The sequence below is a fragment of the Lissotriton helveticus genome, chromosome 1_1 (assembly GCF_964261635.1).
Source record: "Lissotriton helveticus chromosome 1_1, aLisHel1.1, whole genome shotgun sequence".
Lineage (NCBI taxonomy): Eukaryota > Metazoa > Chordata > Amphibia > Caudata > Salamandridae > Lissotriton > Lissotriton helveticus.
This window is the reverse complement of record NC_136057.1, coordinates 1657017762-1657044402: the sequence shown is the minus strand read 5'-3', so window position 1 is coordinate 1657044402 and position 26641 is coordinate 1657017762. Positions and strand designations below refer to the sequence as shown.

The window sequence follows — 26641 nt, the reverse complement described above, 5'->3', positions numbered from 1 at the left end:
AAGAAATGTACTGCTACAATCGTAATACTGGTTATAAAGTACAAGGCATATAATACAAAAGTATTATAAAGTAGTACTGTAAAAGCATGGTATGGTTTCTAAGCCATATAAAATAACATCTAATACATACAGTGAAAAAATTACTAAAAGTACTCAACTGGTGCTTCTAAAATACGCCTACCCCGGTGTACCTAACCTAAGTCTAATACTAGGGAAGAAGTAAGTGAGGTTTATCTTAAGTTTAGAATTCTTTGCCAAGAATCTATTCCAAGAATTCTCTTAAGGGTCTAATCAGCTCCGTACCTTGGTTTTAGAATGAAGGAGGTCTTGTATCTCTCTCTCAGGACTCGATTTCCCAGCAACCCGCAAGGGTAGCCTGGAAACACTGGAGCTGAATTTCTCGGCAGGAGAAAAGACAGTGTCTATCAGTGCGTCAGCTGGAGGGTCGGCTTCCTTCGGCACTTGCTGCTGCAGGGCGTCGGGCAAGTAGTTAGTCGATCTGCTCCAAACCACCGTGTGTTTGTCTGGGCAAATGTAGGCATATTTATACCTTGAAGGTGCCGAGTTTGACGTATGATTGGACATAATAACGTCATCAAAGACTCAGTTCTTTGGAAACTCTATGATTTCCTAGATAAATTAGTATTCAGGCAAGGGGAAGTCCCTAGCTGCTGAAGGCGGGTTTTTCTAAGAAATCGTTGTTGATTCTCGGAACTTAGTGAAAGTAGCCATGCCGTATTTGGGCTGCATAGGCTCAGTCTAAATATGGTAATGATTTCTATGCCTATATAAGGATCGGGTAATTTATACCTATATATGGGCATGAATCGGGAAAATTACACTAGGGTCCTACATTCCTACACAACAGAAGGAGATGAGTGGAAGACCGCATTCAGAACAGCCATGGGCCATTTCAAATATCAAGTTATGCTCTTTGGACTAACCAATGCGCCTTCCATCTTTCAAAGATTCATGGATAAAGTGTTCTCGGAACTCTTGTATCAGATTGTTGTAATATATTTAGATAACATTCTGGTTTATTCAGCTGCTTCTGAGTTGCATTATGCACACGTCGCTCAAGTACTGGAAAGACTACATCAAAACAGTCTTTTTTGTAAGCCTCAGGAGTGTGGCTTCGACAAATCTGAAGTGAAATATTTAAGTTACAAGATCAACAAGACAGGGATTGCCATGGATCCGCAAAAAGTAAAAGCTATTTTAGATTGTCCTTCGCCTTCAACCATCAAAGAAACCAAATGTTTCTCAGGCTTGACAAACTTCTATCGCCAATTTATAGATAATTTTGCTCACCGTACAAGCGATATCGCCCAAAGAAGGAACATTTCAGACAAGGTTTCAAATGGACCGAAGCTGCTCAAGCTCCTGTTTTTATGTCATCCAGATACAACACGGAAGTTTATTTTAGAAACAGATGCTCTAGATAGAGCAATATGTGCTGTGCTCCTCCAACAACAAGACAACAATGGGTTGGAACATACTGTTTTTTACTTGTCACACGTGCTGTCAGATTCTGAGAGAAACGACTCTGTTCTCAAGCAAGAGCTATTAGCCAGAAGTTGGCCTATTTTGAATGGAGACAGTTCCTATTGGGTACCAAGGAACCGTTCGAAATGAGAACAGATCATAGAAATCTACATTGTCATTGCAAAATTCAGTGTCAGAACAGTCTGGGAGATGCCTTATCCCGCCATTATCCAGAAGGTCCAACGCTCACACAACTAAACATAATCGAGCCACAACAAATCATTGGCATGGTTCAATCATTCCTAGACAGAGTCCAATTAGAGTATACCTCTCTAAACCAAGAAGTTCAAGTTCAAGTTCAAGTTCAATATTTGTATAGCGCACTACTCACCCAGAGGGTCTCAAGGCGCTTGAGGGAGGGTGGTACTTTACTTATCGAATATCCAGGTTTTTAGTTGTTTTCTGAAGGAGAGGTGGTTCTGTGTAAGGCGGAGGTGGGTGAGGAGAGAATTCCAGGTTTTGGCCGCTAAGTAGGAGAAGGATCTTCCCCCCATGGTGGATCTATGGATGCGCGGAATTGCGGCGAGGGCTTGATTGGACGATCGTAGTTGGCGGGTGGGGGTGTAAAAGGACAGGCGCGTGTTGAGGCATTCGGGTCCTAGGTCGTAGAGGGCTTTGTGTGCGTGGGTGAGAAGGCGGAACGTTATTCTCTTGTTGACGGGGAGCCAGTGGAGGTCTTTCAGGTAATCGGAAATGTGAGCTTGGCGGGGGATGTTGAGTATGAGTCTGGCTGAGGCGTTTTGGATGCGTTGGAGTTTTTTCTGTAGTTTGGCTGTGGTTCCGGCGTAAAGGGTATTTCCGTAATCCAGTCGGCTTGTGACCAGTGCGTGGGTGACTGTCTTTCTTGTTTCGGTGGGGATCCAACGGAAGATTTTCTTGAGCATGCATAGGATGTTGAAGCATGATGATGAGACGGCGTTGACTTGTCTGGTCATCGAGAGGGAGGAGTCCAGGATGAAGCCCAGGTTACGTGCGTGGTCCGTAGGTATGGGTGCGGTTCCCAGGGCCGGTGGCCACCATGAGTCGTCCCAGGCAGAGGGGGATGAACCTAAGATGAGGACTTCCGTTTTGTCCGAGTTCAGTTTTAAACGGCTGTTCTTCATCCACTCGGCTACTTCTTTCATTCCTTCGCGTAAGTTGGTTTTGGCGGTGTTTGGGTCTTTGGTGAGGGAGAGGATTAGCTGGGTGTCGTCTGCGTAGGAGATGATGTTGAGGTTGTGTTGGCGCGCGATGGATGCGAGGGGGCTCATGTACACGTTGAAGAGGGTGGGACTGAGTGATGATCCTTGTGGTACGCCGCAGATGACTTCGGTGGCCTCTGATCTAAAAGGGGGGAGGCGGACTCTCTGGGTTCTTCCGGCAAGGAACGAGATGATCCAGTCCAATGCTTTTCCTTGTATTCCAATGTTGCTGAGGCGTTGTATGAGGGTGCTATGACATGAAGAATGGAAGAAACTGAATGATCGGATTTAGAGACAAGATAAATACTATTACTATGGTAGAACATTATTCCTCCCAGCCCAAAAAGTACGACTTGAAGTCTTACAGATGTGTCATGATTCTCCTGTCGCTGGTCATAGTGGTTTCGAAAATACTCTAGAGTTAATACTTCGCTCTTTATGGTGACCATCAGTAAGAAAAGATACTGAGATCTATGTATTCTCTTGTCCTGTCTGTGCCCAAGCCAAAACACCTCGCAGTAACCCTGTGGGGTTACTTCAGCCCCTACCTGTTCCTCCGGTACCATAGCATACTGTGTCCACTGATTTCATTTCCTCTTTACCTACTTCTGCAGGTAACCAAGTCATTATGGTGACAGCAGTCTCCTTTTCCAAAATGACACATTTCACTGCTTTATGGAAGCTACCTACCGCAAAAACTTGGAAACATATTCATACAGGAGATGTACTGCCTTCATGGTCTTCCAAGGATCATTATATCCGACCAAGGCCCTCAGTATATATCCAGGTTTTGGAAACACTTTTGCAAATCCTTTCATATTGAAGTAGCTGTAGCTTTAGGGTTTCACCCACAGACTAATGGTCAAACTGAACATTTAAATTAGGGGCGAGAACAATACTTTTGTTGCTTTTGCAACTCCACCCAAAGTGACTGGTCCTCATATCTAACCTTAGCAGAATATTCCTATAACATCACTCTCCATAGTGCCTCCAAGACTACCCCATTTTTCTGCCTGTATGGTTACCATCCTAGGACCTTTCCATCGGTTTTACAAAACACTACAGTTCCAGAAGCAGCCTCTTTTATCCGACATCTCCGAGTGGTCAGGCAAAAAGTACACATTAATCTTCAGGAAGCCAAAATGAAAATGAAAGACACCGCTGACGTCCTTCGACGTCAGTCTCAATTATATCAGGCTAATTGTAAAGTTTGGCTTTCCTAAAAACTGTTACCTCACCACTTGTCCCTTAGTAAATTCAAGCCATGCTTTTATCGACCCTTTAAAATCACTCAAGTGGTGAACCCAATGTCTTTTCGTCTACAAGTACCACGTTCTTGGAAAATACACCTTGTTTTCCATACTTCACAATTGAAACACTATGTTACAGATCCTTATGAGGGTTTTATCTCGACCTCCTCTTGTTTTGGTTAATAATGTTCCTGAATATGAGGTCCAAGAAATCTGAGATTCCTGTGTTTTAGGAACCGCTTGCAGTTCCTAATACATTGGGAAGGTTAACCTCCCAGTGAAGGAGGATGCTGACTCAGTGCACACGCCTATTCTTGTCAGCAAGTTTTTTTTGGCTTTTTGCCCAACAAACCAGGGGCTTCAGGAGAGGAACCTACTGTTGCGCTGCGGGCCATGGCTCAGCCCGTGGTGCTACCCGCTTCATCACTGCAAGCCACGGTGCAGCCTGCGGCACCCGCGCAGCGCCTCCACCTTTTCGGGCGTGTCCCAGTGCTGCACGGCTGCCCACTGTTTCAGCATCGTAATTATACTCCACAACGCTTATGTCTAGCCGGACACGCCACAGTACCACGCGGCGGCTCGTTACACCTCATTAATACACAGTAGGAACATTGCAACTCCAATTTTGGAGCTATGGCTTCCAGAACTTCTATGGGGCATATTTTTACTCACCTTTTGTTTGGCACATTTCACTGCAGCTTCCAGTATATTCTCCTGGTGACATCTTGTTACTTCTTCCCAGGAGTCCTCAGTCATGTTTCCCAGAGGGCCTTGGGAAGTTTCTTAGTTTTACCCTTTCCAAGATGGCTACCTTTCCTATTCCTTATGTTTCCTTTTCCCTATCCAAGATTGCAATTGTTTATTTCCTTTTATATCACTTCCTTGTAACATCACTTCCTGCCTATGGGATTAAGGGGCTGAATCCTTCATTACCTTGCGTTGCAAAACACCTTGCTCTTGCTGGTGTGTCCTCGCTCCTGTTGGTGACCTTTATTCCGGCTTGGTGTATTTTTGCTTCCTGTTGGCACACTTTGGTTTACAGGTGGCGTTTTCTTTTCCAGTTGGGATTCCTTTAACCTTTCACTCCTATTTGGAATTTTTGCCTTCCATTCTCCACCCTTGCTGGTGTTTGCTCTTATTTGTGGGTTCTTTCCTTCCTTTCCGCTCCTGGAGTCTCTGACTTTAACTGAGGTTTTTCCCTATGGGGTTTTTCCCTCTTGGGACTCATTTTGGAAGGCACAGTCTGCTCTCGCTTTTCATTATCCGCAGCACCATGGCTACCAGAAAGGGTCACCCTTACCTCGGATAGACCAAAACCCTCAAGAACCTTCAAGAACTGACGTCGAGAACCTCTCTAACACGCCAGAACTGGTAAGAATATTACAAGTTGAGGCAGATTGCAACTCCCCAAGTTGTGACACCATTATAATCTCATCCACTAGATCAGCAGGCCAGCCTGATTTATATTTGAGCCAATGAGCAGCTTTGTATTTTAGGCTTTTGCTAGTCTTCATGGGAATTATTGCCCAGAGGGGAGACACATGTTATAATTATAAAATAGGGTCAGCATTCCGGCAGAAATTGGAGATGAGCCATTATTTTCAACTTGCATTGTAATCGTAGGTGGCTGATGTCCATCCAGGATAAACTTTATTTGGTCAACAGTAACTTTGTTTTGTTGAGTACTAAGACCATTTGTGGAGCTAGGCATACGCCTAGTTCACACCCTTCGCATAGTGACTGACTTTGTAGTGAGGGTTCCCGGTAGAGGGCAGGAACTTTCTTGTATTGAATGCTAGAGGGCTGATTCAGGATGTGACTGGGCAAAGTTACTCTGATTATCTACCAGGGTTCTAATGTTGTCGTAAAAGAGCTTTAATTGCATCACTATGAATTTCTGAAAGTCCTTTATTAGAGCCCCCATATTTTCAAAGAAAGGTTTGGAGATTGTCAATAAGTGAATGCATAAATCAGGAACCCCAGGAACAGCTCCTGAAGTAACTATAGGGCAAATTATGATTGCGGTCGGTCGGACGGACCTCCGTCCACTGTTGCAGTGTCAGGAGACTGCCCGACAAGCATGCAGCCATGCAACTGCTGCATTTTGATATGACCATTATACAGGCGGTCGGAAAGTGCTCCGTATCACAGCAGCTTGTATTGTGGTCAAGGAAAAGGGCAGCAGCACAAGCCGCCATGGTACAGAGCACCTCCTGCATGTCCATGGACCGGTTGCCATGCACCATGTTGTGCATGCCACATGGTGCATGGAGGTGAGTGGGGGCACTACATGTGCCCCCAGGGCCACTTTACAGTGGCCCAAGACTGGTGGGTGTCCTGTTTGGGGGCCCCCATATATCCCTTTCTGACAGCATTTACATGGCTGTCTTCCCGCTATGAAAAGGCTGTCGGAAAGGTATATCATAATCCTGATAGTGGTGCCTGGCTCGGCACCGCCACCATTCAGAGATATGATTCCGACCACCGCCCTATTGGGATCTCAGATCCTGGCTGAGGCGGTAGTCTTCCCTCCAACTGCTGTGGTGTCCAACCTCCTAAATTATAATTTGGCGGTCGAACCGAAGGGCTGCTGGAACTACCGACGGCCTGTCAGTGTGTGGTCCAACCACCATCGTAGTCAGGCCCTATATTTTTGGATAGAGCAATGAGTTTGGACTTAGGTTTGCTTGGCTTGGTTTCCCACTTTTGAATCTTGCCATCATTCCGCTTTCATTTTTGTGGGGAGGTTTTAATGCTTTTGTAGAGGTGCAGCTTACATCAGCAATAGTGATACTTTGTTCCTGGTGGCGGTATTGTGTGCGTGTCCGCGCAGGATCCTGCGTCTTCTACGGGGGAGACCTTTGCTGTTTGTAGCTGCTTTTCTGCGGACCCGCTTTGGACCCTGTTAGCGCTTCACCACTTGCGGAACCCGCTTCGCGGGTCCCGCTGCGCCCCAGAGGTTGAGGGCATATTTTCCATCTGCGTGGGAGGACCAGGGCTGCGAGCGTGCGGGGCAGGACTTCCATTCCCAGAAGCCCCTGCACACCGCGCCTCTGACCAGCTGGCCGCTCTCCCTGGCCGTCACCACGCCCCGCCTCCAATCCTTATAGGGCGGTAACTGACCTTGCGACGTGGGAGACCTTTGCTGTTTGTTGCTTGTAGCTGCTTTTCTGCGGACCCGCTTTGGACCCTGTTAGCGCTTCACCACTTGCGGAACCCGCTTCGCGGGTCCCGCTGCGCCCCAGAGGTTGAGGGCATATTTTCCATCTGCGTGGGAGGACCAGGGCTGCGAGCGTGCGGGGCAGGACTTCCATTCCCAGAAGCCCCTGCACACCGCGCCTCTGACCAGCTGGCCGCTCTCCCTGGCCGTCACCACGCCCCGCCTCCAATCCTTATAGGGCGGTAACTGACCTTGCGACGTGGGAGACCTTTGCTGTTTGTTGCTTGTAGCTGCTTTTCTGCGGACCCGCTTTGGACCCTGTTAGCGCTTCACCACTTGCGGAACCCGCTTCGCGGGTCCCGCTGCGCCCCAGAGGTTGAGGGCATATTTTCCATCTGAGTGGGAGGACCAGGGCTGCGAGCGTGCGGGGCAGGACTTCCATTCCCAGAAGTCCCTGCACACCGCGCCTCTGACCAGCTGGCCGCTCTCCCTGGCCGTCACCACGCCCCGCCTTCAACCCTACGGACCTTCCATTTAAGTAAAGGTTACTACCCGCTACGCGGGAGCGTGCGGGAGGGTGCCGGGAGAAGCCCGGGACAAGGGCGGGACCGTCTGTGGCCGTCCGGGGCCGAAGGAGGCCGGGCTGGGCCACCCCTTTTCCATTTACAGGCTTGTGTTTGTTTATTATTTAGTTCACATTTGTCTCCCAGGTTCTGTTAGCTATCTGAGGTCATAAGGGTGTTAACAACTATGGCGAATACCTTGAATAGCTCTGTCCTAGTGACTTCTGTGGGGGATGCTGAAACTGCGGTGATGGGGCCTTTAGATTCATATTTTAAGCGTCTGCCCCAAGATATCGATAGGGAAATTGCCTTGGCGGAAAGACGCGCAGGTCGAAGGTTATCGATCGAACTGATGAAAAAACCCCTTGAAAAACATATCGGACAAAGTTTCCCTGCATTAGTCACCCCGTTATCATCTACAGTATTGCCATTGACACAGGATACATTGTATGATATATCTGCATGTAATGAGCTGTTGGGTGCCTCTCCTATAGATATAGTGGTTACCGCCCCTTCTTCAGAGCATTTAAAGGGTTCTAATATTGCGTGTATAGGACAGAATGTTACAGCTAAAGCAATTGTTCAGGTACACGCTGCCAAGTCCAAAGAATGCACAAAGAGGAAGAGGGTTACAACTTCAAAAAAATCAATAGTCCCTAATCCAGCAAGGAAGGTCAGGAAATTGGCAATTAAAACGCCCTTAACCGATGTCCGAGTTGAACAACTGAGTGGGGTAATAAGGGGGGAGGAACCGGCTATTGTAATAGACTTAGAAAATCCTAAGATTCCGGCACCACTAACAACAGAAATAACTCCCTCCATTACAGATTCTCCGGGGCAAATGAGGATTTACCCGGATCATTTATTGGATCTGGAAAAACTTATACGTTCCCTCTTAAGTCCCCTTGAGACCAAACTGGAGAAGTTAGTAAAACAACTTGACCATCTTGAACAAACCAGTTTGGATAATTTTTTCTCAGTAAAATCATTAGTAAAGGCTCAGAATAAATCGGTCGAGAATGGGCGACAAAATAATCCAGTTGAGCAAACTTTGGGTGCTACAGGGGCTGAGTTGCCTTCCACTAAAGTAAGTGGGGTTTCTACTCAGCAGAAACAGAGTCTGAATAATAATAAAAAAAATCCTCCAGTACCCCGACCACCGGTAAAAAACAGTGGCCCTGAGTGTACTAATACCAACTGTACTAGCATCATGGCAAATAGTACTAAGGATAGTATGAGAAACGGTGCACCTGTGGCCCAGAAAAAGAGCTCCCCCTTGCCACCTACCATGGCCTGCGCCCAGGGGACACTGATAGACATAGTTAAAAACCCCGCTATAATTGTTGATGGTTCAAAAGGGCCGCTTGACGCCCAGTTAGTAAATAAGGGTGGCTATGTAGGAAATGGTAATCTCAAAACCGGTGGAAATAACGCTAGTTTGGCTTTGGGAAATAGTGCTCCTGTGAGCGTTGCTGCGCCAGATCACTGCCCACCAAAATCTTATGCTAATAAATTTCCATCTCGAACACCCCCGGTCCAACTTACCCCTGATTCCTATCCATATGTGGCCATTCTTACCAATGTTCCTCCTCTACCAGATGGCCAAAGGGAGACGTATGATATGTTAAAAAACAAAGCCATGCATTGGCTGCGGGTAAATAGACCCCTGCCAGGAGATGTGGATGGATTGATCATTGGGGTTAGAAGGGTCAATTGGATCGGGAACACTTTTAAAAAGCAGGGGGGTGAGTGTATTATAATTAATTTTCAAGATCCAAGGGTAGTAGGGATAATTACAAAACCTGGATGGAACATTAGCTTTGGTGGGATTGGCGTCGTGGACTTGACCTTTTTCTATCCAAGATCTCAGCCATACTACCAAGGGGGGATTGAGCCACTGAGATGTATCTTGCCTCCACGGGTGGAGGTTAGCTCTTTCCCTGCTCCATTTTTGCGTCCACATGATGGCTATAATCAGGTTTATGGCCCTGATGGTGGCGCAGGGTACTTGAGACGGGGAAATTGCCAAAATTTACCAACGCACTACAACACAGCCCCTATTATGGATTTGGTTAACCGTTTTAATCCTTTATGTGATCTGAACATTAACGGTTGACTACCCATACTCCCAACGGCACCTACACTAGCTATACCCGAGAGGGTAACCTCTCTATCATGTTTATTTATGACCTGGAACGTTGCAGGTATAAGAGCTAAAAGATTGGACCCTACCTGGATACAATATATCTCTAAACATAAGGTCATAGCTCTGCAAGAAACATGGGATACTTCACTTTCTTTTCCCCTAGATGGCTTCCTAAGTTTTATAGTACCCGCTAGCACTAGTAATGCGGGGAGAGCAAAAGGGGGTCTTATTACACTTTTTTCTTTAGATTTAGTAGGAATTTTTAATTTAATGAATTCAGGTTCCCCAAACATTTTAGCGATAGAATGGATAGTCTCACCAAGCTGTACCATATTAGTAATTAACTTTTACAATGCTTGGGGTGGAGCAAATGAATTGGAGCACGTGAATTGCTTGGAGAACCTGATAAATAAATACAGTCAAAATTCAAATACTCATTTCGAAATTTTCTTAATGGGCGATTTTAATAGCCACAAATGTGATTTGCTTTGTCAATCACTAGATGCAGATAGCCCGGATGGAGCCTGCATCCCTCATTTTGAACACACTAAGATGGGGGAGTCTCTTGATTTATTGTGTGCTAATTTTAATATATATGAACCGTATAAAACTGCTTCTAATGAGAAGGTCCCCACTTTTAAAGGTACGATTAAGGGGACGATTATTGATTACATATTTATGTCCATAGGCTTAATCTCTAAGACAAGTGACTATAAGGTTACTGTCTCACCCCATAGTGATCACAACCCTCTGTCAACTGTAATACACTGGAGTGACTTATGGCGCAGACAGGTGGATCAGCCCCGGGTTTGTGCCGTGGCGGTGCCCAGTGATCAGGGCAGACGGCTTAGATGGGGCATGGCTATGGAGGAACGGTTCATGGAAACCTTACTCCCCAAAATTGAGCAACCGATAGAAACTTGTCTTAATCAGACTGCCTCGAATCTTCAGGTTATCACGGCTTTTAATAGTATCTGTGCACTAACCGCCAAGGATCTTTTAAAACCCAAATCAAAGTACCCTACAATGCCCCACAAATGGTTTGATAGCAAATGCTCAAGGTCATACAGAGATTTGAAATTGGCTCTTAAGGCTAAGGAAAGGGATAAAGAGCTAATCTCTCGTCTGAGACGGGCTTATATAGCGAACGTGAGGGCAAGGAAAGGCGAGATTAAGAATAATGCATGGAATGATTTACTTAATGTAGATGTCCTAAAAGACAGTAAGCATTTTTGGGAAATTATTAACCACCCCTTTTTTATAGGGGAGAATAATCTGAATACAGACTGTGTAATTCCCGATGAGAGATGGGTACAGCATTTTAGTAATATTTATGGGGGTGAACCATCAGTTTGCCCAATGACTACTGAGGTGGCCCATTGTGCAACTACAGTGACATTCACGGAAGAGTGTGTCCTAAAAGCCATTATGGATACCATTAAAAATAAGGCCCCCGGCCCTGACGGTGTCCCGGCAGACTTTTTTAAATTCTGCCCAGTAATCTGGAGTAAAGTACTGTCCAGAGTGTTTAGGGCAGCAGCCGAAGGATTCCTACCTCAAACATGGGCAACATCCATAATAGTTCCCATCTTTAAGAAGGGAAATCGCGAGGACCCCGGGTGTTATCGCCCAATTTCCCTTATCGACTCTACTTTTAAAATCCTAGGTAGAGTCCTATTGGTTCAATTAAGGGAAAATTTAGAATTGAATGGGGGACTCACGAATATTCAATACGGCTTTCGCGAGAACAGAGGGACATTGGAACAATGCTCCAATCTTTATCTTCTAGTCTCCAGGTATACGGTGGCCGGGGAGGGGTCCGTTTACTTGGCATTTATGGACCTTTCCTCGGCCTTCGACCTGGTGAATAGGGGTAAGTTATGGACCATTCTATTGGAGCTAGGCATAGAGGAGTCCTTGGTGGCATTTATGGCAAGGTTACACCAAGATCTCGAGGCAAAAATAAGAGTTACCAGGGATGGAAGGTGCACGGAAAGTTTTAAATCTGAAAAAGGGGTGCGTCAGGGTTGTATCCTGGCCCCCCTTCTTTTTACTATTTATATAAATGGCCTGGGGAAACACCTAGAAACAGGATTGGCTGACGTCCCCCGCGTAGGAGAAGTGCAGATCCCAGCACTCCTATACGCGGACGATGCTGTCCTGATAGCCCGCACTGGGAATAGTTTACAGACTCTTTTGGACCGTTTCGGTTCTTTTATGGAGAATCTAGACTTGAAAATCAATGTCTCCAAGTCCCATACTATGATTATTGGGCGCAAAGTAAATACGTGCCAGAAAAAATCCTTTATTTGTAAAGGGGAGATTCTTTCTAGGGTTCCAGTTTTTCCTTATCTGGGAGTCCTTTTTGACCAAAGAGGGTCTTGGGCCCCCCAGATTAAGGCAAAAAGTCTTAGCCTGGCACGATCCTCATCAGCTTTGTTGGCCTTTGCAAAAAGATTGGGAGCCAAACCAATGGAGGCGCTTATCAAAATATACAATAGTAAGTGCGTTCCAATTGCCATGTATGGATCTGCTATTTGGGGCTATGTAGAAACGGTAAAGCTCCAGAGGATAGAAAATGGTATTATTAGGAATATTTTATCTGTCCCTGATTCCACACCCACTTTCTCTATTCATGAGGAAATAGGTTTACCATATATCTCTGACAAATTAAAATTAGCCCCCCTCCTTTTTTGGGTCAAAACATGGCTGAACACCGAGCTAACGTTAAACCATGCCATCCTTAAGGACGTCATTGCAAGGGATAACGCCATGAGAATCCCCTGGCTGAAATATATTAAATCTACATTATTAATGCTGGGGAGGCCGGAACTTTTTAATGACCCAACTAGCATTAGGCGAGAGGATGTCAGTTTGATCAAGCAGATGTTTCTGGAGAGGGTTCGTATGGATAGAGAAGAATTGGAATTGAGGAAACCGATGGTAAGGGCATATATTATTTTAACGACCTCGCCCACCATGGAACCCTATTTAAAAATTGTGACCAATCCTCTCCATAGACTTCTCTTAACTAAATTTAGGATGAACTTAATCCATTACTCTCTAGGAAACTTTCCGGTGTGGTCAAAACCTGATGATGGTCCACCATGTGGATGCGACCAATTTTCAGTTCAAGACACTCTTCATTTTATATTCTTTTGTGACTTTTATAGTAGCGAAAGGAAAAAGTATCTATTCCCTGTGTTGAAAGCGGCGGGCTTCTCTCAAGTTAGGCCAGCCTTAATTTTTCTTCAAATGCTAGCTGATACTTATACTATGTTTAGCGTTGCTTGCTTTTTAACTGCTGCATTTAGATCCAGGAAAAAAAGATTACCCCGGATAGACCTGTCTTAAACTTAAATTTGTTTTTAAAGGGAAATTTTAAACATTTGTAAACATATTTGTATTTTGGAGAAATAACCTGAGGAAATGTAATCACTAAGCAGAAAATTTTTGTAATGAGATGGAGTAATGTTTTAAAGAAATTGTATTTGTGTTTGCTTTATGTCTTTTATGATTTTAACAAAAATCGAATAAAGAGTATTTTGACTGACTGACTGACTGATACTCTCTTGAGAATCGTGCAAAATGCAAGGGTTGGTGGTTTTGGCAGGGGCAGGGGAGGTTAATTGCTGACTATTTGAAAGTTCGCACAGTTGAATGTTAATAAACCAAGTTGACAATACTTTATCAAGACTCAGTGGAAAGGTTCCCAAATTAATTAAAGGGTCCTTAATTAGATTTTGGATCAGGTCTATGCAGTTTTCCATTAGTTTGATATACATGGAGATTGTGCCCATAGCGGACGATAGGTAGGATGGAATCAGAGATGATAATGAGGTAACCATAACACCTTATTTAGAATGGAGGGTAAGCTTATTCTTCCCCATGTTGTGGTGAACAATTCATAAACCCGCTAAGTGCTGCCGTCGGCGGTTGAACGTTCGGAGCACTACCTGGCTGGTGCTGCGCACGCTCAACGACCGACTCAGCCCCGCCCGTTCTTTAAAACGACCGCACTGCCGCGGAAAAACGGCCGCGGTTAACGGGTTAAGACTCAGAAATTGTGCCCCTTCAGGTGCAGCAGTGATGGCAGGGCCTCCTTAGCCCCAACAAACACCGGGATACGCAGTCCTCAGGAAAAGTCTCCTATGCTGCGAGTATTAGGATTACGCTTTATGGCTCTCGAGATGATCCCCAGCAGGTGCAGCAGTGATGGCAGAGCCTCCTTAGCCCCAAAGAACACTGGGACACGTAGTCCCCGGCAAAAGTCTCTTAATGTCAAGAATTAATGCTATGACGATGATTAATGTGTGTTTGCAATTCGAATACAGGGCAAATTCTTTACAACAGCTATCTAATTTTTTATTGATGCCATAGCAATATACACTTGCCACTGTCTGCATTCATACAGTTTAGGATAAATATCTTTAAATTAACATAGAAGGAAAAGAAAAGATATTTTCAAATCATAAACTGCTGATAGTTCATATATTAACTTCAAAGTACACATCTTTCATATTTGCTCTTTGTGAATCATATAGGAATTAAGTAGTTCAGAGATACATCTCTCCTGCTATATGGGGGCACCTGGGGTAGAACGTGTGATGCTGTCAATGGACGTTTGTGGATTAAGGCAGAAATTGTGTAATGCTGTCACTTTTACTTTCTATTGACAGCTTGTCCAATGTCCTAAGCACATGGAAATTAAATATGTTTTTATTAAAAACAGGAATGTTGTTTCTTTTTCAACAGTGCTACAAAAAGGAACATTAAAGATGACCAAGGTGTTATCACTTTACCATCCAACTTTTCACTCTTTAGGTAAGTGGCAAAGTGAAAACTGATGCAATGCGACAGATTTCTGACTTAGGTACACATTATTCCGTAGACGTAAATCTTGCATTACTTTAAAAAATGTACTGAGGAGGGAAACAGAGGGGTATGTATGAGATTGTCATGGACATTGAAGAGGAACAGTCACCCAGTGAGGACTGGGACCTATTAAACAGTGCTGAACAGAATTAAATACTTTTTCACACTGCTGCTGGAAATAGTCAGTGGCTGCTCACCACAAATGTTTGCCCCACGTTTATTGCTTTGACAGCCGCAAAATGGAGGGAAGCCAGAACAATGGGAAACTAAGAGGCCTGCTCTACTGGTCCTAGTAGTGCTCAGCATCTCCTTTGAGTCTCAAGTAAAATACAATTTCCAAATGTGGTAAACTGACGAGGTGGCCTTTTGAGGTTAGAGAGCACAAATTGTCAACCAGTCGTAGTGCACCATTGCGACAATCAAACTAATTTCACAAATTGGACAGTGGTCCAATTTAAAGGTAGATGCCAAGATCAAACCAATACACAGAGATGAAAGGTTTGTATCTCAATGTCAATTTATGATGAAGTGCCATTCTTTCTCTGCTTTAAATTATATATGAAGTTGAGTTTTCCCACTTTTCACATTTATTGAAATTCTTAATGATGTCCATACTGGTTTTATCTCTCAAGTCGTGTAATGCACCTTCTTCTTTTTAAAATATTTTTTTTGAGTTTGAAATAGACATCAACAAAAACAGAGAAATAAATGTGCATCGCGATCTCGGCACGTTCCATCCCCCCACCACAACCCCGGTGGGTATGTGATACCTACACATCTAATCTCCTTAAGGTGAAGTTGTGTCAATTCTGTTTATGACCTAGTGCCCTCGGCTTAGTTCAGGTTTGCTTCATTCATTTATCAGTCCAAATACCCCTTCACTTGGTTTCCGCATCTCTAATCTTCAGTGGACCATCCTTCCCATGTTTTCCTAAACTTCTTTGGGCATCCTCTGCCCTTGTATACCAGTTTTTCCTTAACATTGCATACATTCATTCCCTTCACCCAATCTTGAATTCTTGGATGCATTGCACTCCCTCATTTCTGTGTAATTTCTCTTTTTGCCAATAGGAAGCCCAGGTTGATGAGGAGTTTCTTGTACAATGTTGGGTCTGAAATTCAGACACAACATTGTACAAGAAACTCAGACTCTGAATTACCTCATATTCCCAGAGGTTCTAGGGGTGCCTGTCAGTCTATATGTCCGCTGCTTCCTCTAGCCTAATTCCATACCCACCTCCCAGAATGGTTGGACTTTGAGGCAGTCCCATAATGTATGTTAAAGACTTTTTTGACCACAGGTGCATAAGGACATATTGTCTCCTGTCCTGACTAGTTTGTGTAGGAGTACTCTGGTATAATATACCCTATGTAATATTTTTAGTTTGATTTGGCAAAAGCACGCTTGTATTGCTGTTTTTCATGGGAATTGCAATCCTTCCCTCCAAATAATCGCCTTTTTTCACCTATATTTGTGTGCCAGTGTGTCCACAATTTATCCTAGTCTGCTTCTAATCAGTAACCTTATTTCTAGTGGTGGACAATAAATTCCACTCTGCCAGCTGAGTTTGTGGAGTTTTGACCACAGAGTTCCGTCCAAATTTCTCCATTCAGTGTGTGCTGAAGTTTTTTCTCACACGTAGCTCATCAACAGTAACTTGGCGAGCGAGATTTGCCATCCCCTAGCGTGATTTTCTGTTGCTAAGAGGGCACCCTGCGAGATTTTGCCAACGTGAGCGGTCATAAAGGTTCATGGTCAAAAAGCTGCTGCTTGAGTATAACATCTGCTTGAGCTGCAGCTAAATCAACTGGCGTGTGGTGCCGTTTGTGCGGATTTCACAGCATGGAATGAGCTCCCGGCGCAAAAAAAAAATCATGTGCCTAATTTCACCCATTTATGGAACCTCGCTGAGTTTGCATGTAACAGCGGAATTCTGTGAAGTGAAACTCCGAGAATTCCACCCACACCAACTTATTTCTAGGGGGAAGGTCTCTTTGGTTTATCATATCCCATTTCCCAAAATCCAGGTAATTTAGTCACTGGACCCAGTTTTGCACCTAGCCATAGGGGTCTTCAGGGTAAATCTCTTTTCCCATCCCATTTCTCTTTGCAGCCTATGCCAGATGGAAATTGTGGTTGCTATCTCTGAAGGTGCGTTTGTGACAAGTTTACCGCCATATAGGATGTGGAGATAATCTTTCTCACAGAGTGTTGCTCGGTCTAGGTTAAATGCAGGGTCGTCCAGTTGGCCATATGGACATTCATTTACTGTGCTGACTTGGGCTGCCTCATAATATTTGTGAGTCTTCTGTAATGCTACACCTCCTTTACATACCAATTGTTGGAGGGTTGGGAGCGCAATTCGTGGCGGGCCGTCTAGCCAAATCAGGGATCTTAGTAGCTTGTTTATTGTTTGGAAGAAAGTATTTGGTAGTGCATATGGGCTGCCTGTAGTATGCACGTAACTCTGGGTAATACAATCATTTAAAAAATCACTGTCCTGCCCAATAGTGAGAGCGGTAGTGCCCTCCAGTGTTTTATATCAATTTCTAGCAGGGGGACCAGATTGTCTTCATTTTCTGGGGGTGGGGGTACATTATTTTTGTTTGATTTTCATTGCATACAGGTAATAGATTCCTTCATTGGCTGTTAAAGTTCACATAAGAGTGTTTACATGCAATTTAGCTTATTATTATTTCACCTGTAGGCATTGTCACCATTTATCACTGTTTTGTTACACTTTATGCTCAAAAAGCAAGTTATAATAAAGAGTTTGATGTCATTGTGTGCATCACCTGTGGTACTTATCGCCTATTAATGGTACAAGAAGATACATCATATTGCATCGTAATGGGGGGCACAACGTTAAACAGAGGTGAGATCAATTGGGATACACTGTGTAGGAGGATCTATCTTGTGCTGGATGTAGGTGAGCTTTGTAGTGAGCTTTAGTATCTAGTTATTCAGGTCAGAGTTCAGGAGGGAATGACCGAATCGGGCACGAGGTCTGATATTTATGTATGTCCCATATCCGTACCCTGTGGGTTAGAGGCCACCAGGAGACCGTCTCGTGCACTGCATGAGCATACCTCCTCCTGGGACTTTTGAGAAGGGGGTGGAATTATCTGTGAAGATTGTGCATGTGGCACCACTTGCATGAAGGCGTGGAGTAGTGTCGCCCGCTGCATGGATATGGGGTATTTTCGAGTGCCTCAGACTTCTTCAAGTCTTAGTGCATCTTCCTCTGATGCTCCCCATTTACTGACTGCTCCTCTCCAGGCTGCCAGTGGTGGCCCCGCTGGGGTCCTCCAATGCATGGCCATGCTTCACTTGGCTAGTAGGAGGGCTAGGGACACGAATCGCGTCTCTACTTTGTGATATTTCTGATGCTTGACTATGCCTAATGCACTGGCTTCCCAAGTGGTGATGTCTGCAAGTTCTGTCACCTCACGTAGTGTGGTGTGTATCACGCTCCAGTAGGATCAGAGTGTCAGGCATCTCCAGAACATATGGAGAAAGATGCGCTGGGTTCTAAGCATCTAGGGCATATGAATTGTGTGTGCAGGTAATAGCGCTGGAGGGTTTCTGGTGTTAGGTATGCACCGTGTAGTATAAAGTATTGTATGTTTTTGAATTGGTAGTTGCGTGATACTTTTTAGGGGAATTCCAATGCTTGTTCCCATTCTTTGTCATGGAGTGACCGCTGAATTTCCGCTTCTAATTTTTCCCGCAGAGGAGTGAGTATGACCGTGCCCAGCGCTCGGATTGCCTTATACAACCATGTCACTATGTGGTGTCCGGGCGCGGCAGCAATCTGCCACCAGTTGCCTATGTGTGAGAAACTGTCCCCTTGGGAGATCCGTGTCGGCCATTAGTTTTGCGAATGATAGCAGCTGACTGTTTGCAAACAGGGAGCTTGCTTCTGTGATTGAGTGTTCTGTCCATGCGTGCAGGGCTTGCTCTGTGTAATGATTAAGACCCTTGGGAAAGTCCACCAATGGCAGTAGGGGGAGTACAGAGGGGCTGTGCGTGACATCCGATGTACACATTTCATGCGGTGTGCACTATTGTCAACTGTAACGGGCAACTCAAAGTGGGTTTACCCCCTGGCATCAGCATACGCCGGATTACTGGGATAGCGATTGGCCCTGTGCTTGTGTGGCTTTCTCCCAGTGCGCATACCACTGTCCACTGTAACATCCACTGCAGCTGAGCAGCTAGAAAGTATGCTTTAATGGAAGGCTCTCCCAGTCTCCCTTGGTGCATTGGTAATTGTAGTTTGGTCAAGGCTACCCATCTGCGGCCCGCTCCCCATATGAGAGTGTCAAAGAGAGTGTCCAGTTCCTGGAAGAAAGAAGGGGGAGACCACTGGGAGATTAGTGAAGTAATAAAGCAGTTGTGGGACTAGTATTATTTTAGCCACTGCAATTTTCCTGATGGGGGCTAAAGGGAGAGTTTTCCAGAAGTTGACCGAGGAACGAATGCCAACAGGCTTTTCTGTGGTTTCCCTCATATAGGCCTTGTGGCGTGTCATACAGGCGCACCCCTAGGTAGCATGTTGCTTGAGCACTCCACATTATGTCAATTCCTTCCGCTTGCACCGGGTGGGAAGGGAGATTGCCTGATAATGGGTATATTGTGGATTTGGCCCAATTGACTTTTAGGCCCGCTATGGTTTCAAAGTCCATCAGGGTGGTAAAGATCAGGGTGAGGTCCGAGGTGATGTTTCAGACATAAATAAGCAAACCATCCACATATAATAATACAACCTTCATAGTACCCGCTATTAGGATTCCCCACTGCTTGTCCTCCTTTCGAAGCCGGATCGCCAGAAGCTCCATCGCTATGGCAAATAGTAGCGGAGAGAGTGGACAACTCTGTCGTGTGCCTCTCAATATTGGGAATGAGGACAATACATGGTGTCCAAACTTTGATCTGAAGGCCGGTCTAGTGTATATGAATTTAGTGTAGGCCAATAGGCAGGGTCCCACTCCCATCCATTGGAGAACCTTAAAGAGGTATGGCCACAGTAGTGTATCAAAGGCCTTCTCCAGGTCCATGACTAGGCACGCAGCATGGGGGAATCAACCCTGAACCTGATAATGTACATGGAACAGCCGCCGGATATTATAGGAAGTGTTTCTCCACGGTATAAACCCACACTGGTCCGGGTGTATTATCGTTGGGAGAATTGAGGAGTATCGATCCGCTAAGATTTTGACATAAATTTTATAGTCTGCAGGGGGGAACGTCCTTTACAACGGAACTTTTACAACAAAGTACCGTTAAGACGCAGGTTTAACAACGAAAGTCATTACAACGACTTTCGCTGGAGGGCGCTCTAGGAAAGGTAATAGTTTAATTTACTATCCAACACCTTCCCTACTATCCACGGGGACTGGAGTTGGAATAGTAAATTAAACTATACACAATCCAGCGCCCCCAACGCAAGTCGTTGTAACGACTTGCGTTGTAAAACCTGCGTCGTAACGGTACGCTTTGTAAAAGCACGCGTTGTACCGTCATACATCCGTCTGCAGGTAGCAGGGCTATGGGCCGGTATGATCCTAAGTGATAGGGGCCCCTGTCTGGTTTTAGGAATTAAACTATTATTAATTTGCACATAGATTGCGGCAATTTGCCCTCCTTCAGCACCGCTTTGTATAATTCTACCAATTGGGGAACTAGCTGGGTCGAGAAAGTGTAAAAGAACTCCAACGGTAGGCCGTCCGGACCTGGTGCCTTGCTTGTAGCCAGGGTCTGCATAGCTTGCACCACTTCTGTTGGGTTTATGTTCTCCTCTAAGGTGTCTCGGTCACTATGCATTATACAGGGTAGAGGATAAATATCTAGGAATCTGTCTAGTGCCTCTGGGGCTACTGGGTTTGGGGCAGTGTATAGAACTGAGTAATATTCCTGAAACACCTTCATTATGGATGCTTGGGTGTGGTCTAGGGCTCCTGCCATGGTGCGTACTACGGTGATCGGCTGCGCGGTGGTGTCTTGTTTCACTAGCCAAGCAAGCAGCGCCCTTGCTCTGTTCCCTTCCTTGTGTACTCAGGCCGCATGTGCCCTAAAGTCATACCTGCGGAGGTCTGCGAGCATCTCTGTGTACACCATTTTAGCCTCTGCTGCCTGGGCCGGCGTGGCTCCATTTCTATCTGCCGCCTGTGTCACTGTGGCCAGTTTGTGTTCTTTTTCTACTATGCGTCGCTCTAAGGTTTTACGTACTCCTGAGATGTGTTTGATTCACGTGCCCCTTATTACAACTTTGAATGCATACCATTCTGCTGCCCTAGTTGTTGACATGTTAGTGTTTTTGTGGAAATAATTTTGTATATGTGTTGTTTGTGTTTGTTTAAACGCTAGATCGTCTAGACATTCACATGGCAGGTGCCAGGAGGGAACCAGCGGCGTGGGCGGTCGCCATGCTAGGGAAAGCGTATGGGGGTCATGCTCCGATAGGACCAGGCCCGGGTACTCAGAGTCCTGAACCATGAGAATTATGGAGAGGGAACATGAAAAACAATCTAGGCGGGCTCTAAGATCATGCGGTATTGAGTGAAATGAGTAGAATTGCGTATCGGTGTACTTGTTGCGCCATGCGTCTGCTAGTGCCCGTTGTGCTAACTATGTAGTAAAGCATTTTGTTTGTCTTATTACCGGGGAGGCTGGGTGTGGTCGGCAGGATCTATCTAGGAGGATATTTTGTAAGCAGTTATAGTCCCCACCCAGTATCCAAGGTGTCTGGGTGTGTAAAGCTAGTGGGTGGGAGAGGGAGTCCCAGAATTTCCCTTGTTCTGTGTTCCGCACATAGAGACTACCCGTCAAGACTGGCTGGCTGTCGAGGAGCCCTTGTATTAAAGCATACCATCCCTCTGTCTGTATTGTTCTGGTCAGTTCCTGGAACGGGACACCTGGACCAGCCATATAAGTGCTCCCCGCGTATACACAGAGTACGTCGTGGCACAGAATGTGCTGCGCCAGGGTCTACGTAGCTTTTTTAATTCTCCTGCCTCAAGGTGTGGTTCCTGCAGTAGAGCAATCTGTGCGTTTTGCTGTTTTATGTAGGCGTGCACGTGTATCTCTTTTGCGCCGTGTGCATACCTTGCACATTGAGTGTGAGGATGGTAATGTTACCTTTATGTGCCATGGGGTACTCGGGGGATCTGGGGTGGGGTAGTCTGACAGGAAATGGGACCGTATTGTGGCTATATACCTCCCTTTGCTTGGCCTTGTTGTCACGCTTTAGCTGTAGCGCCTCATCTACTTGCGAGTAGCTTTTCAGTGTAGTGGTGGGTAACATAGTAGGGAGTAACAACTTGGGTGGGATACATTCCCAATACAGGGAACGTATCACAACAGGCGGTACATCCAAACATAGAATGGTTCAAAAACTCTAATGTATTGTGAGAGTGGTGCTTGTCGCCAAGGATGGTCTGTGAGGAGGCACTTGCAGGATTTTCATGTGCAGAGGAGCTGAATAGAGGTCGAACGCTGGCTATGTGTGGCCTTACAACATGTGTAATACAATGGCATTTTGATGCAGACTGTTCTACTGTAAAGTTCATGGCATCTGCAGCCACTGGGCTATATCAATGTGTTGCTGTCTGTGGCGTGACTAGTGGTGGGGTCATCGAGCCCGTTTGCAAAATTGTCTTCTCGCTGCCTTCTTCCTCTTCTGATGTGAAGATGTGCAGGTCCTTGTCTGTATTTGTTGCTGGTGAGGGTGGCCGTAGCTCTGCAGCAGCTTGTGGGGGTTTCCTTCGCTCAGTTATGATTTGCTCTAGGTCCGGTGATCCTATGGACTGGGTGTGAGGTTCAAGGTTCGGGTGCCTGCCTTGCCTTTTGGGGTAACGTCTATTGCTTCGCTGTGTCGGGAGACGCTTGGAGCGCTTGACGTTTGCACTTGGATGCTTGTTGCAGCTATGGTCCGCCCAGTCATGGGCTTCCTCTGGGTCCGTGAAGAAGACAGTGGTTCCACCCTGCCTTATTTTAAGGCATGCTGGAAATAGCAATAAATATTGGATTCCATCTTTCCAAAGTCGCCACTTTACCTCAAAGAGCAAAGATTACTGGTGTTGCACCACCCAGGAATAGTCCGGGAAGAGCATTATTTGTTAATTCCCGACTTGGATGGGGCCATGTTGCCTGGCTGCTCGGAGGACAGCATCCCGGTCTCTATAGTGTAGGAACTTTGTGAGCATCAGGCGGGGTGGGGATCCAGGCGGAGGTTTATGGGCTGGCATTCTGTGGGCTCTCTCTATAGAGAAGAATGCAGTACGGTCTGCATCTGGTGTGAACGACTTAGCCTATGTTTCCATATATTCAATGGGGTTGGTGCCTTCAATGCCCTCCAGAAGACCCAGGCCTCGGATAATGCATCACCTCCATCGTCCTTCTAGGTCATCTGTGCGTTCCTCCATGGCTGTCATCTGACCCAGTAAAGTCTGAAATGTCTCTTGGTGTGTCTTGACTGATGGTTGTATAGTGGCTTTTTCTTCCCCCGTCCGACACCCTGTCTACATGCTTGCGGTGATCGTCACGGAGCAGGCTAAGGTTTGTAGCTATAGTACCAAATCACTCCTCCATTGATACTCTGGAGTATTCAATAGCTTCTAGGACCTTGTCCAGCTTTTTGAAACATGGTCAGTTCAGGAAGAGCCGCCATGTCCTTCTGTGGGATTTTGGTACCTGTGGGGTTATCTTGTGTTGCAACCGGCTCCATAGTGCTTGCGGGGCGCATGGTTTTCCCATTCTGTTAACAATTAGTTGTGTCTTGCAGGTGAAACGTCTGTGTTCCGATTCGAGATTAAGATTCAGAAATTTGCCAGACTCCTGGTTGTACCCCAGAAAGCCAATGGGTGAGGGTGTTTGTATGCATGTTTCTTTTTACTGCTCTGCCCTGTAATTGGAGCGGTTCGAGGATGTTCCTAGGTCTGGGATTCTCGTGGCACGCTTCTGTTCATTAGTTCTAGCTTATGGAGTTCTGGGAGTGTGTGTGTGTGCTTCTTTAGTTGCCTCTGTCTTTTACACACTATCTCTGCATATTGATTGGAAAGAGAGAGTTTGGTTATCTCATTGAACTAGTTCCTCTGGGCGGCCATCGTGGGTGCCCTTGTCAATAGCGGGGGGCCCGCGGTGGTTTATGTCTCACGCAGAGTGCTTGCCTTAATTGGCTATGCACACTTACAGTGGCCGCGCCTTGGCTACTGTCTGTTCCTGTGTGCTTTATGTTGTGTGGGATCTGGTGCCACTCCCCGCCTCTCCACAGAGTATCACCATGGTGCATCCCGGTGTTTTCTTGCGGTTCTGTTTCAGTATACTTAATACCCTGGGACGTGATCCCGGTATGGTGGCACGCGGGGGTCTTCCTTCTCTCTGCTGTTTCGCGCCGTTGCAATGAAGTCCCTTGAGCAAGCTATCGGGCCCTGGTCCCCGATCTATGTCCTGGGTCTCTATAGAGATGGTGTGGGGCTCAGCGCGGTCACTGGATTGGGTGAGGGGAGCCCCAGTCTCCCGTTCTGGTTGTCTCTAGGGCCGTTTGTGTGTTGAGTGTGCGCTGGGGGGCCCCCTTGGTGACTTACCGATGCCTTCTGTGTTATTGTTCGCCGCCACCAGCTGGGAAGTTTATTTTGCTCCGTGTGTGGGTGCACGGCCTTGCGTCTCTCGGCAGGCCGCACCTGCACATCCTGCTGTATCGTTGTCAAGTGGGGGGGAGGGGTGCGGTGTCAAGCAAGTGCTTTATCGTTCCGCTGGTCGTTCTCTTCCCGCCACTTCCCACGATCTCCGGGTCCGCGATGGGGTCACTGCTTTCAATGGATGTAGTGACAGCGATCCGGCAGGGATGTCCGCTGTTACTGGATCCGCCGTTCTTTCCTGGAGGCCACCATTTTGGATCTGGGTCTATGTCAGCAAGAGCTCTGTGCTCCTCCGATTCACGGTACCTGGGTGAGTGTGGGCTCTGTGTGTTCCTCCTCCAATGTTCAGGTAACTGTGGACTCGTTCAGAGCTCCCCTGGCTCAGTGAAACCGGCGAAATTCGTACCTGATGTCAGAGCCTCAGCTAGGCCCGTCCGCCATCGCAGCCTGCTTGGCCACGCCCTGCCAGATTGTCTTCATAATGTGTTCTTTCATCTTTGGACAGCCATAATACCAGTTTTTGAGATGAGGGACTGCAATCTTTAGTGGCATGTGGAGCCCTACCTGGCAGTATCCCACATCCATCAGGAATATCAGGGACTTTTCCCAATTCATGTAATACACCTGCAAAGCAATCATGACAAAGTTCCAATCCTTTTTTCAAAATTCATTAAAGCAGGGGCATTCAACATAAGTCCTACAGGGCCGTATCACTTCCAGATTATCAGGATATCCTATGATCTAAATTTGCATGCAATAAATGTTACTGGATCTCATTTGTACAGTGGTGACTTGGATCTTCTGTGCAAACATTGGAGATGTTTTCTTTAAATGGGTTTTCCCAGTGGAAATTGTTTAAGTTAATGTGTCTGCCAATTTCCCCATTTAGAACTGCACATAGAATTAATCTTCTGTTAACATTATTTATCTCCAGGTTTTACAAATATGAATGACAGTGCTTATTGACAAGAAACTACACTTGTCACATGAACAAAATGGACCACTTGCACCAATCTTCACACTGAAAATACTCCAGTGACATTTCATGAGCATCACTATAAGCTTTGGAAGCAACTTGGTAATGGAAGACTGATTGCAAGCTTGAAACCCTGCCAGCCAGCTACAGTGGACACTCACCCTCTCTGGACCCTCTGCTCATGTATTTGAAGGCTCATCTAGTTATTGCATAGTGCAAGACCTAACCATTGGAGGGACACTTTTCTCCATTGCACGAAGAGGTCTAGACCCAACAAACACTTAAAATCTCTGATTTTGGCATTTAAACTGTGCCCTTTAACCCTAACAGTTCCCCTCCTACTTCATCTCCACAACCTGCTGCGCATAATCTTACATTGTTCTAGGGACCACTGTATCTTACCTTTTATTGTACGTGCCCCTATGTTATGTACAGCGCCTGCTGCTTTTTGAAGCTACGTTGGTGCTTCATAAATAATGTAAATAATTTACAAAACGTGTTTAGAGTAAACATCCTCAATCTGTGCACCACATTCATGTTTAGCCTCCTGTTTTTGTTTACAAATCACATCGTGGTTGGGGAGGACTGGGTAATATTTTGAGGCAGTTTTCCACTTTGGGAATAAAGGTTCATTACTTTCCACAAAGTTATTAATACTGGCAGTGAATCTCTGTGTAAATGTTACAAATGATGACAAGTAATGGAAGTGAGGCACAAGGAGATTAAGCGAATCACTCAGCATTACACAGGTTGATCAAGATGTGAAGGAGGATTAAAAGTCTAGCCTTTGGGTTCAGCAGCTTACAAAACTAACAATACACATCTGTCGATCCGAGACAGTCTTTATTTTAGTAAAATATTATGCAGTAAAATCTCTATAGTTTAGCTAGAGCCATGTGGTTAGGGTGCTGCGTAAACATACGGACTTTAACGATAACTGACTACAAACTATAGATTGCACAACTTAGACTGTAAAAATATTTACAATGCAAACTTGAAAACAAAAATACAAACAAAATCTTTCATAACTTCTTAGTGACTTTTTGTAGCATGAGTTGAATTACTATTTTATCTTAAGTTCTAGTAAGTTTAGGGGCCAGTGCTTGATTGTGGCACAGGTATGTGTCAATAGTTTTGTAAGTAAGTTGATATTGAAATTTTTATAACGTCTTTCTTTTTACAATCTGAATGTTTAAGACTTTATTTTTCAGATTATAGTTCCACAGGCTCTAGTTTCATATGGTTCAACTATTTAATTAGGTGTGTTTTAAGGAATGTGTGTTTGTGCAGTTTTAAGGTCAAC

The 26641-nt window shown here is 45.6% G+C and overlaps 1 protein-coding gene across 1 annotated transcript in view; it reads left to right on the top strand.

The window, feature by feature from the left end:
• LOC144773860 (pro-glucagon-like) overlaps positions 1 to 25870 on the top strand; it is a 61414-nt gene extending 35544 nt beyond the window's left edge. Inside the window, exons 3-4 of the mRNA XM_078658946.1 lie at positions 14601 to 14669; positions 25297 to 25870. Of these exons, the coding sequence (XP_078515072.1) occupies positions 14601 to 14669; positions 25297 to 25315 (88 nt within the window). The 3' untranslated portion in view covers positions 25316 to 25870. The remainder of the gene's footprint in view (positions 1 to 14600; positions 14670 to 25296) is intronic.
• The last annotated feature ends 771 nt before the right edge of the window (positions 25871 to 26641 follow it).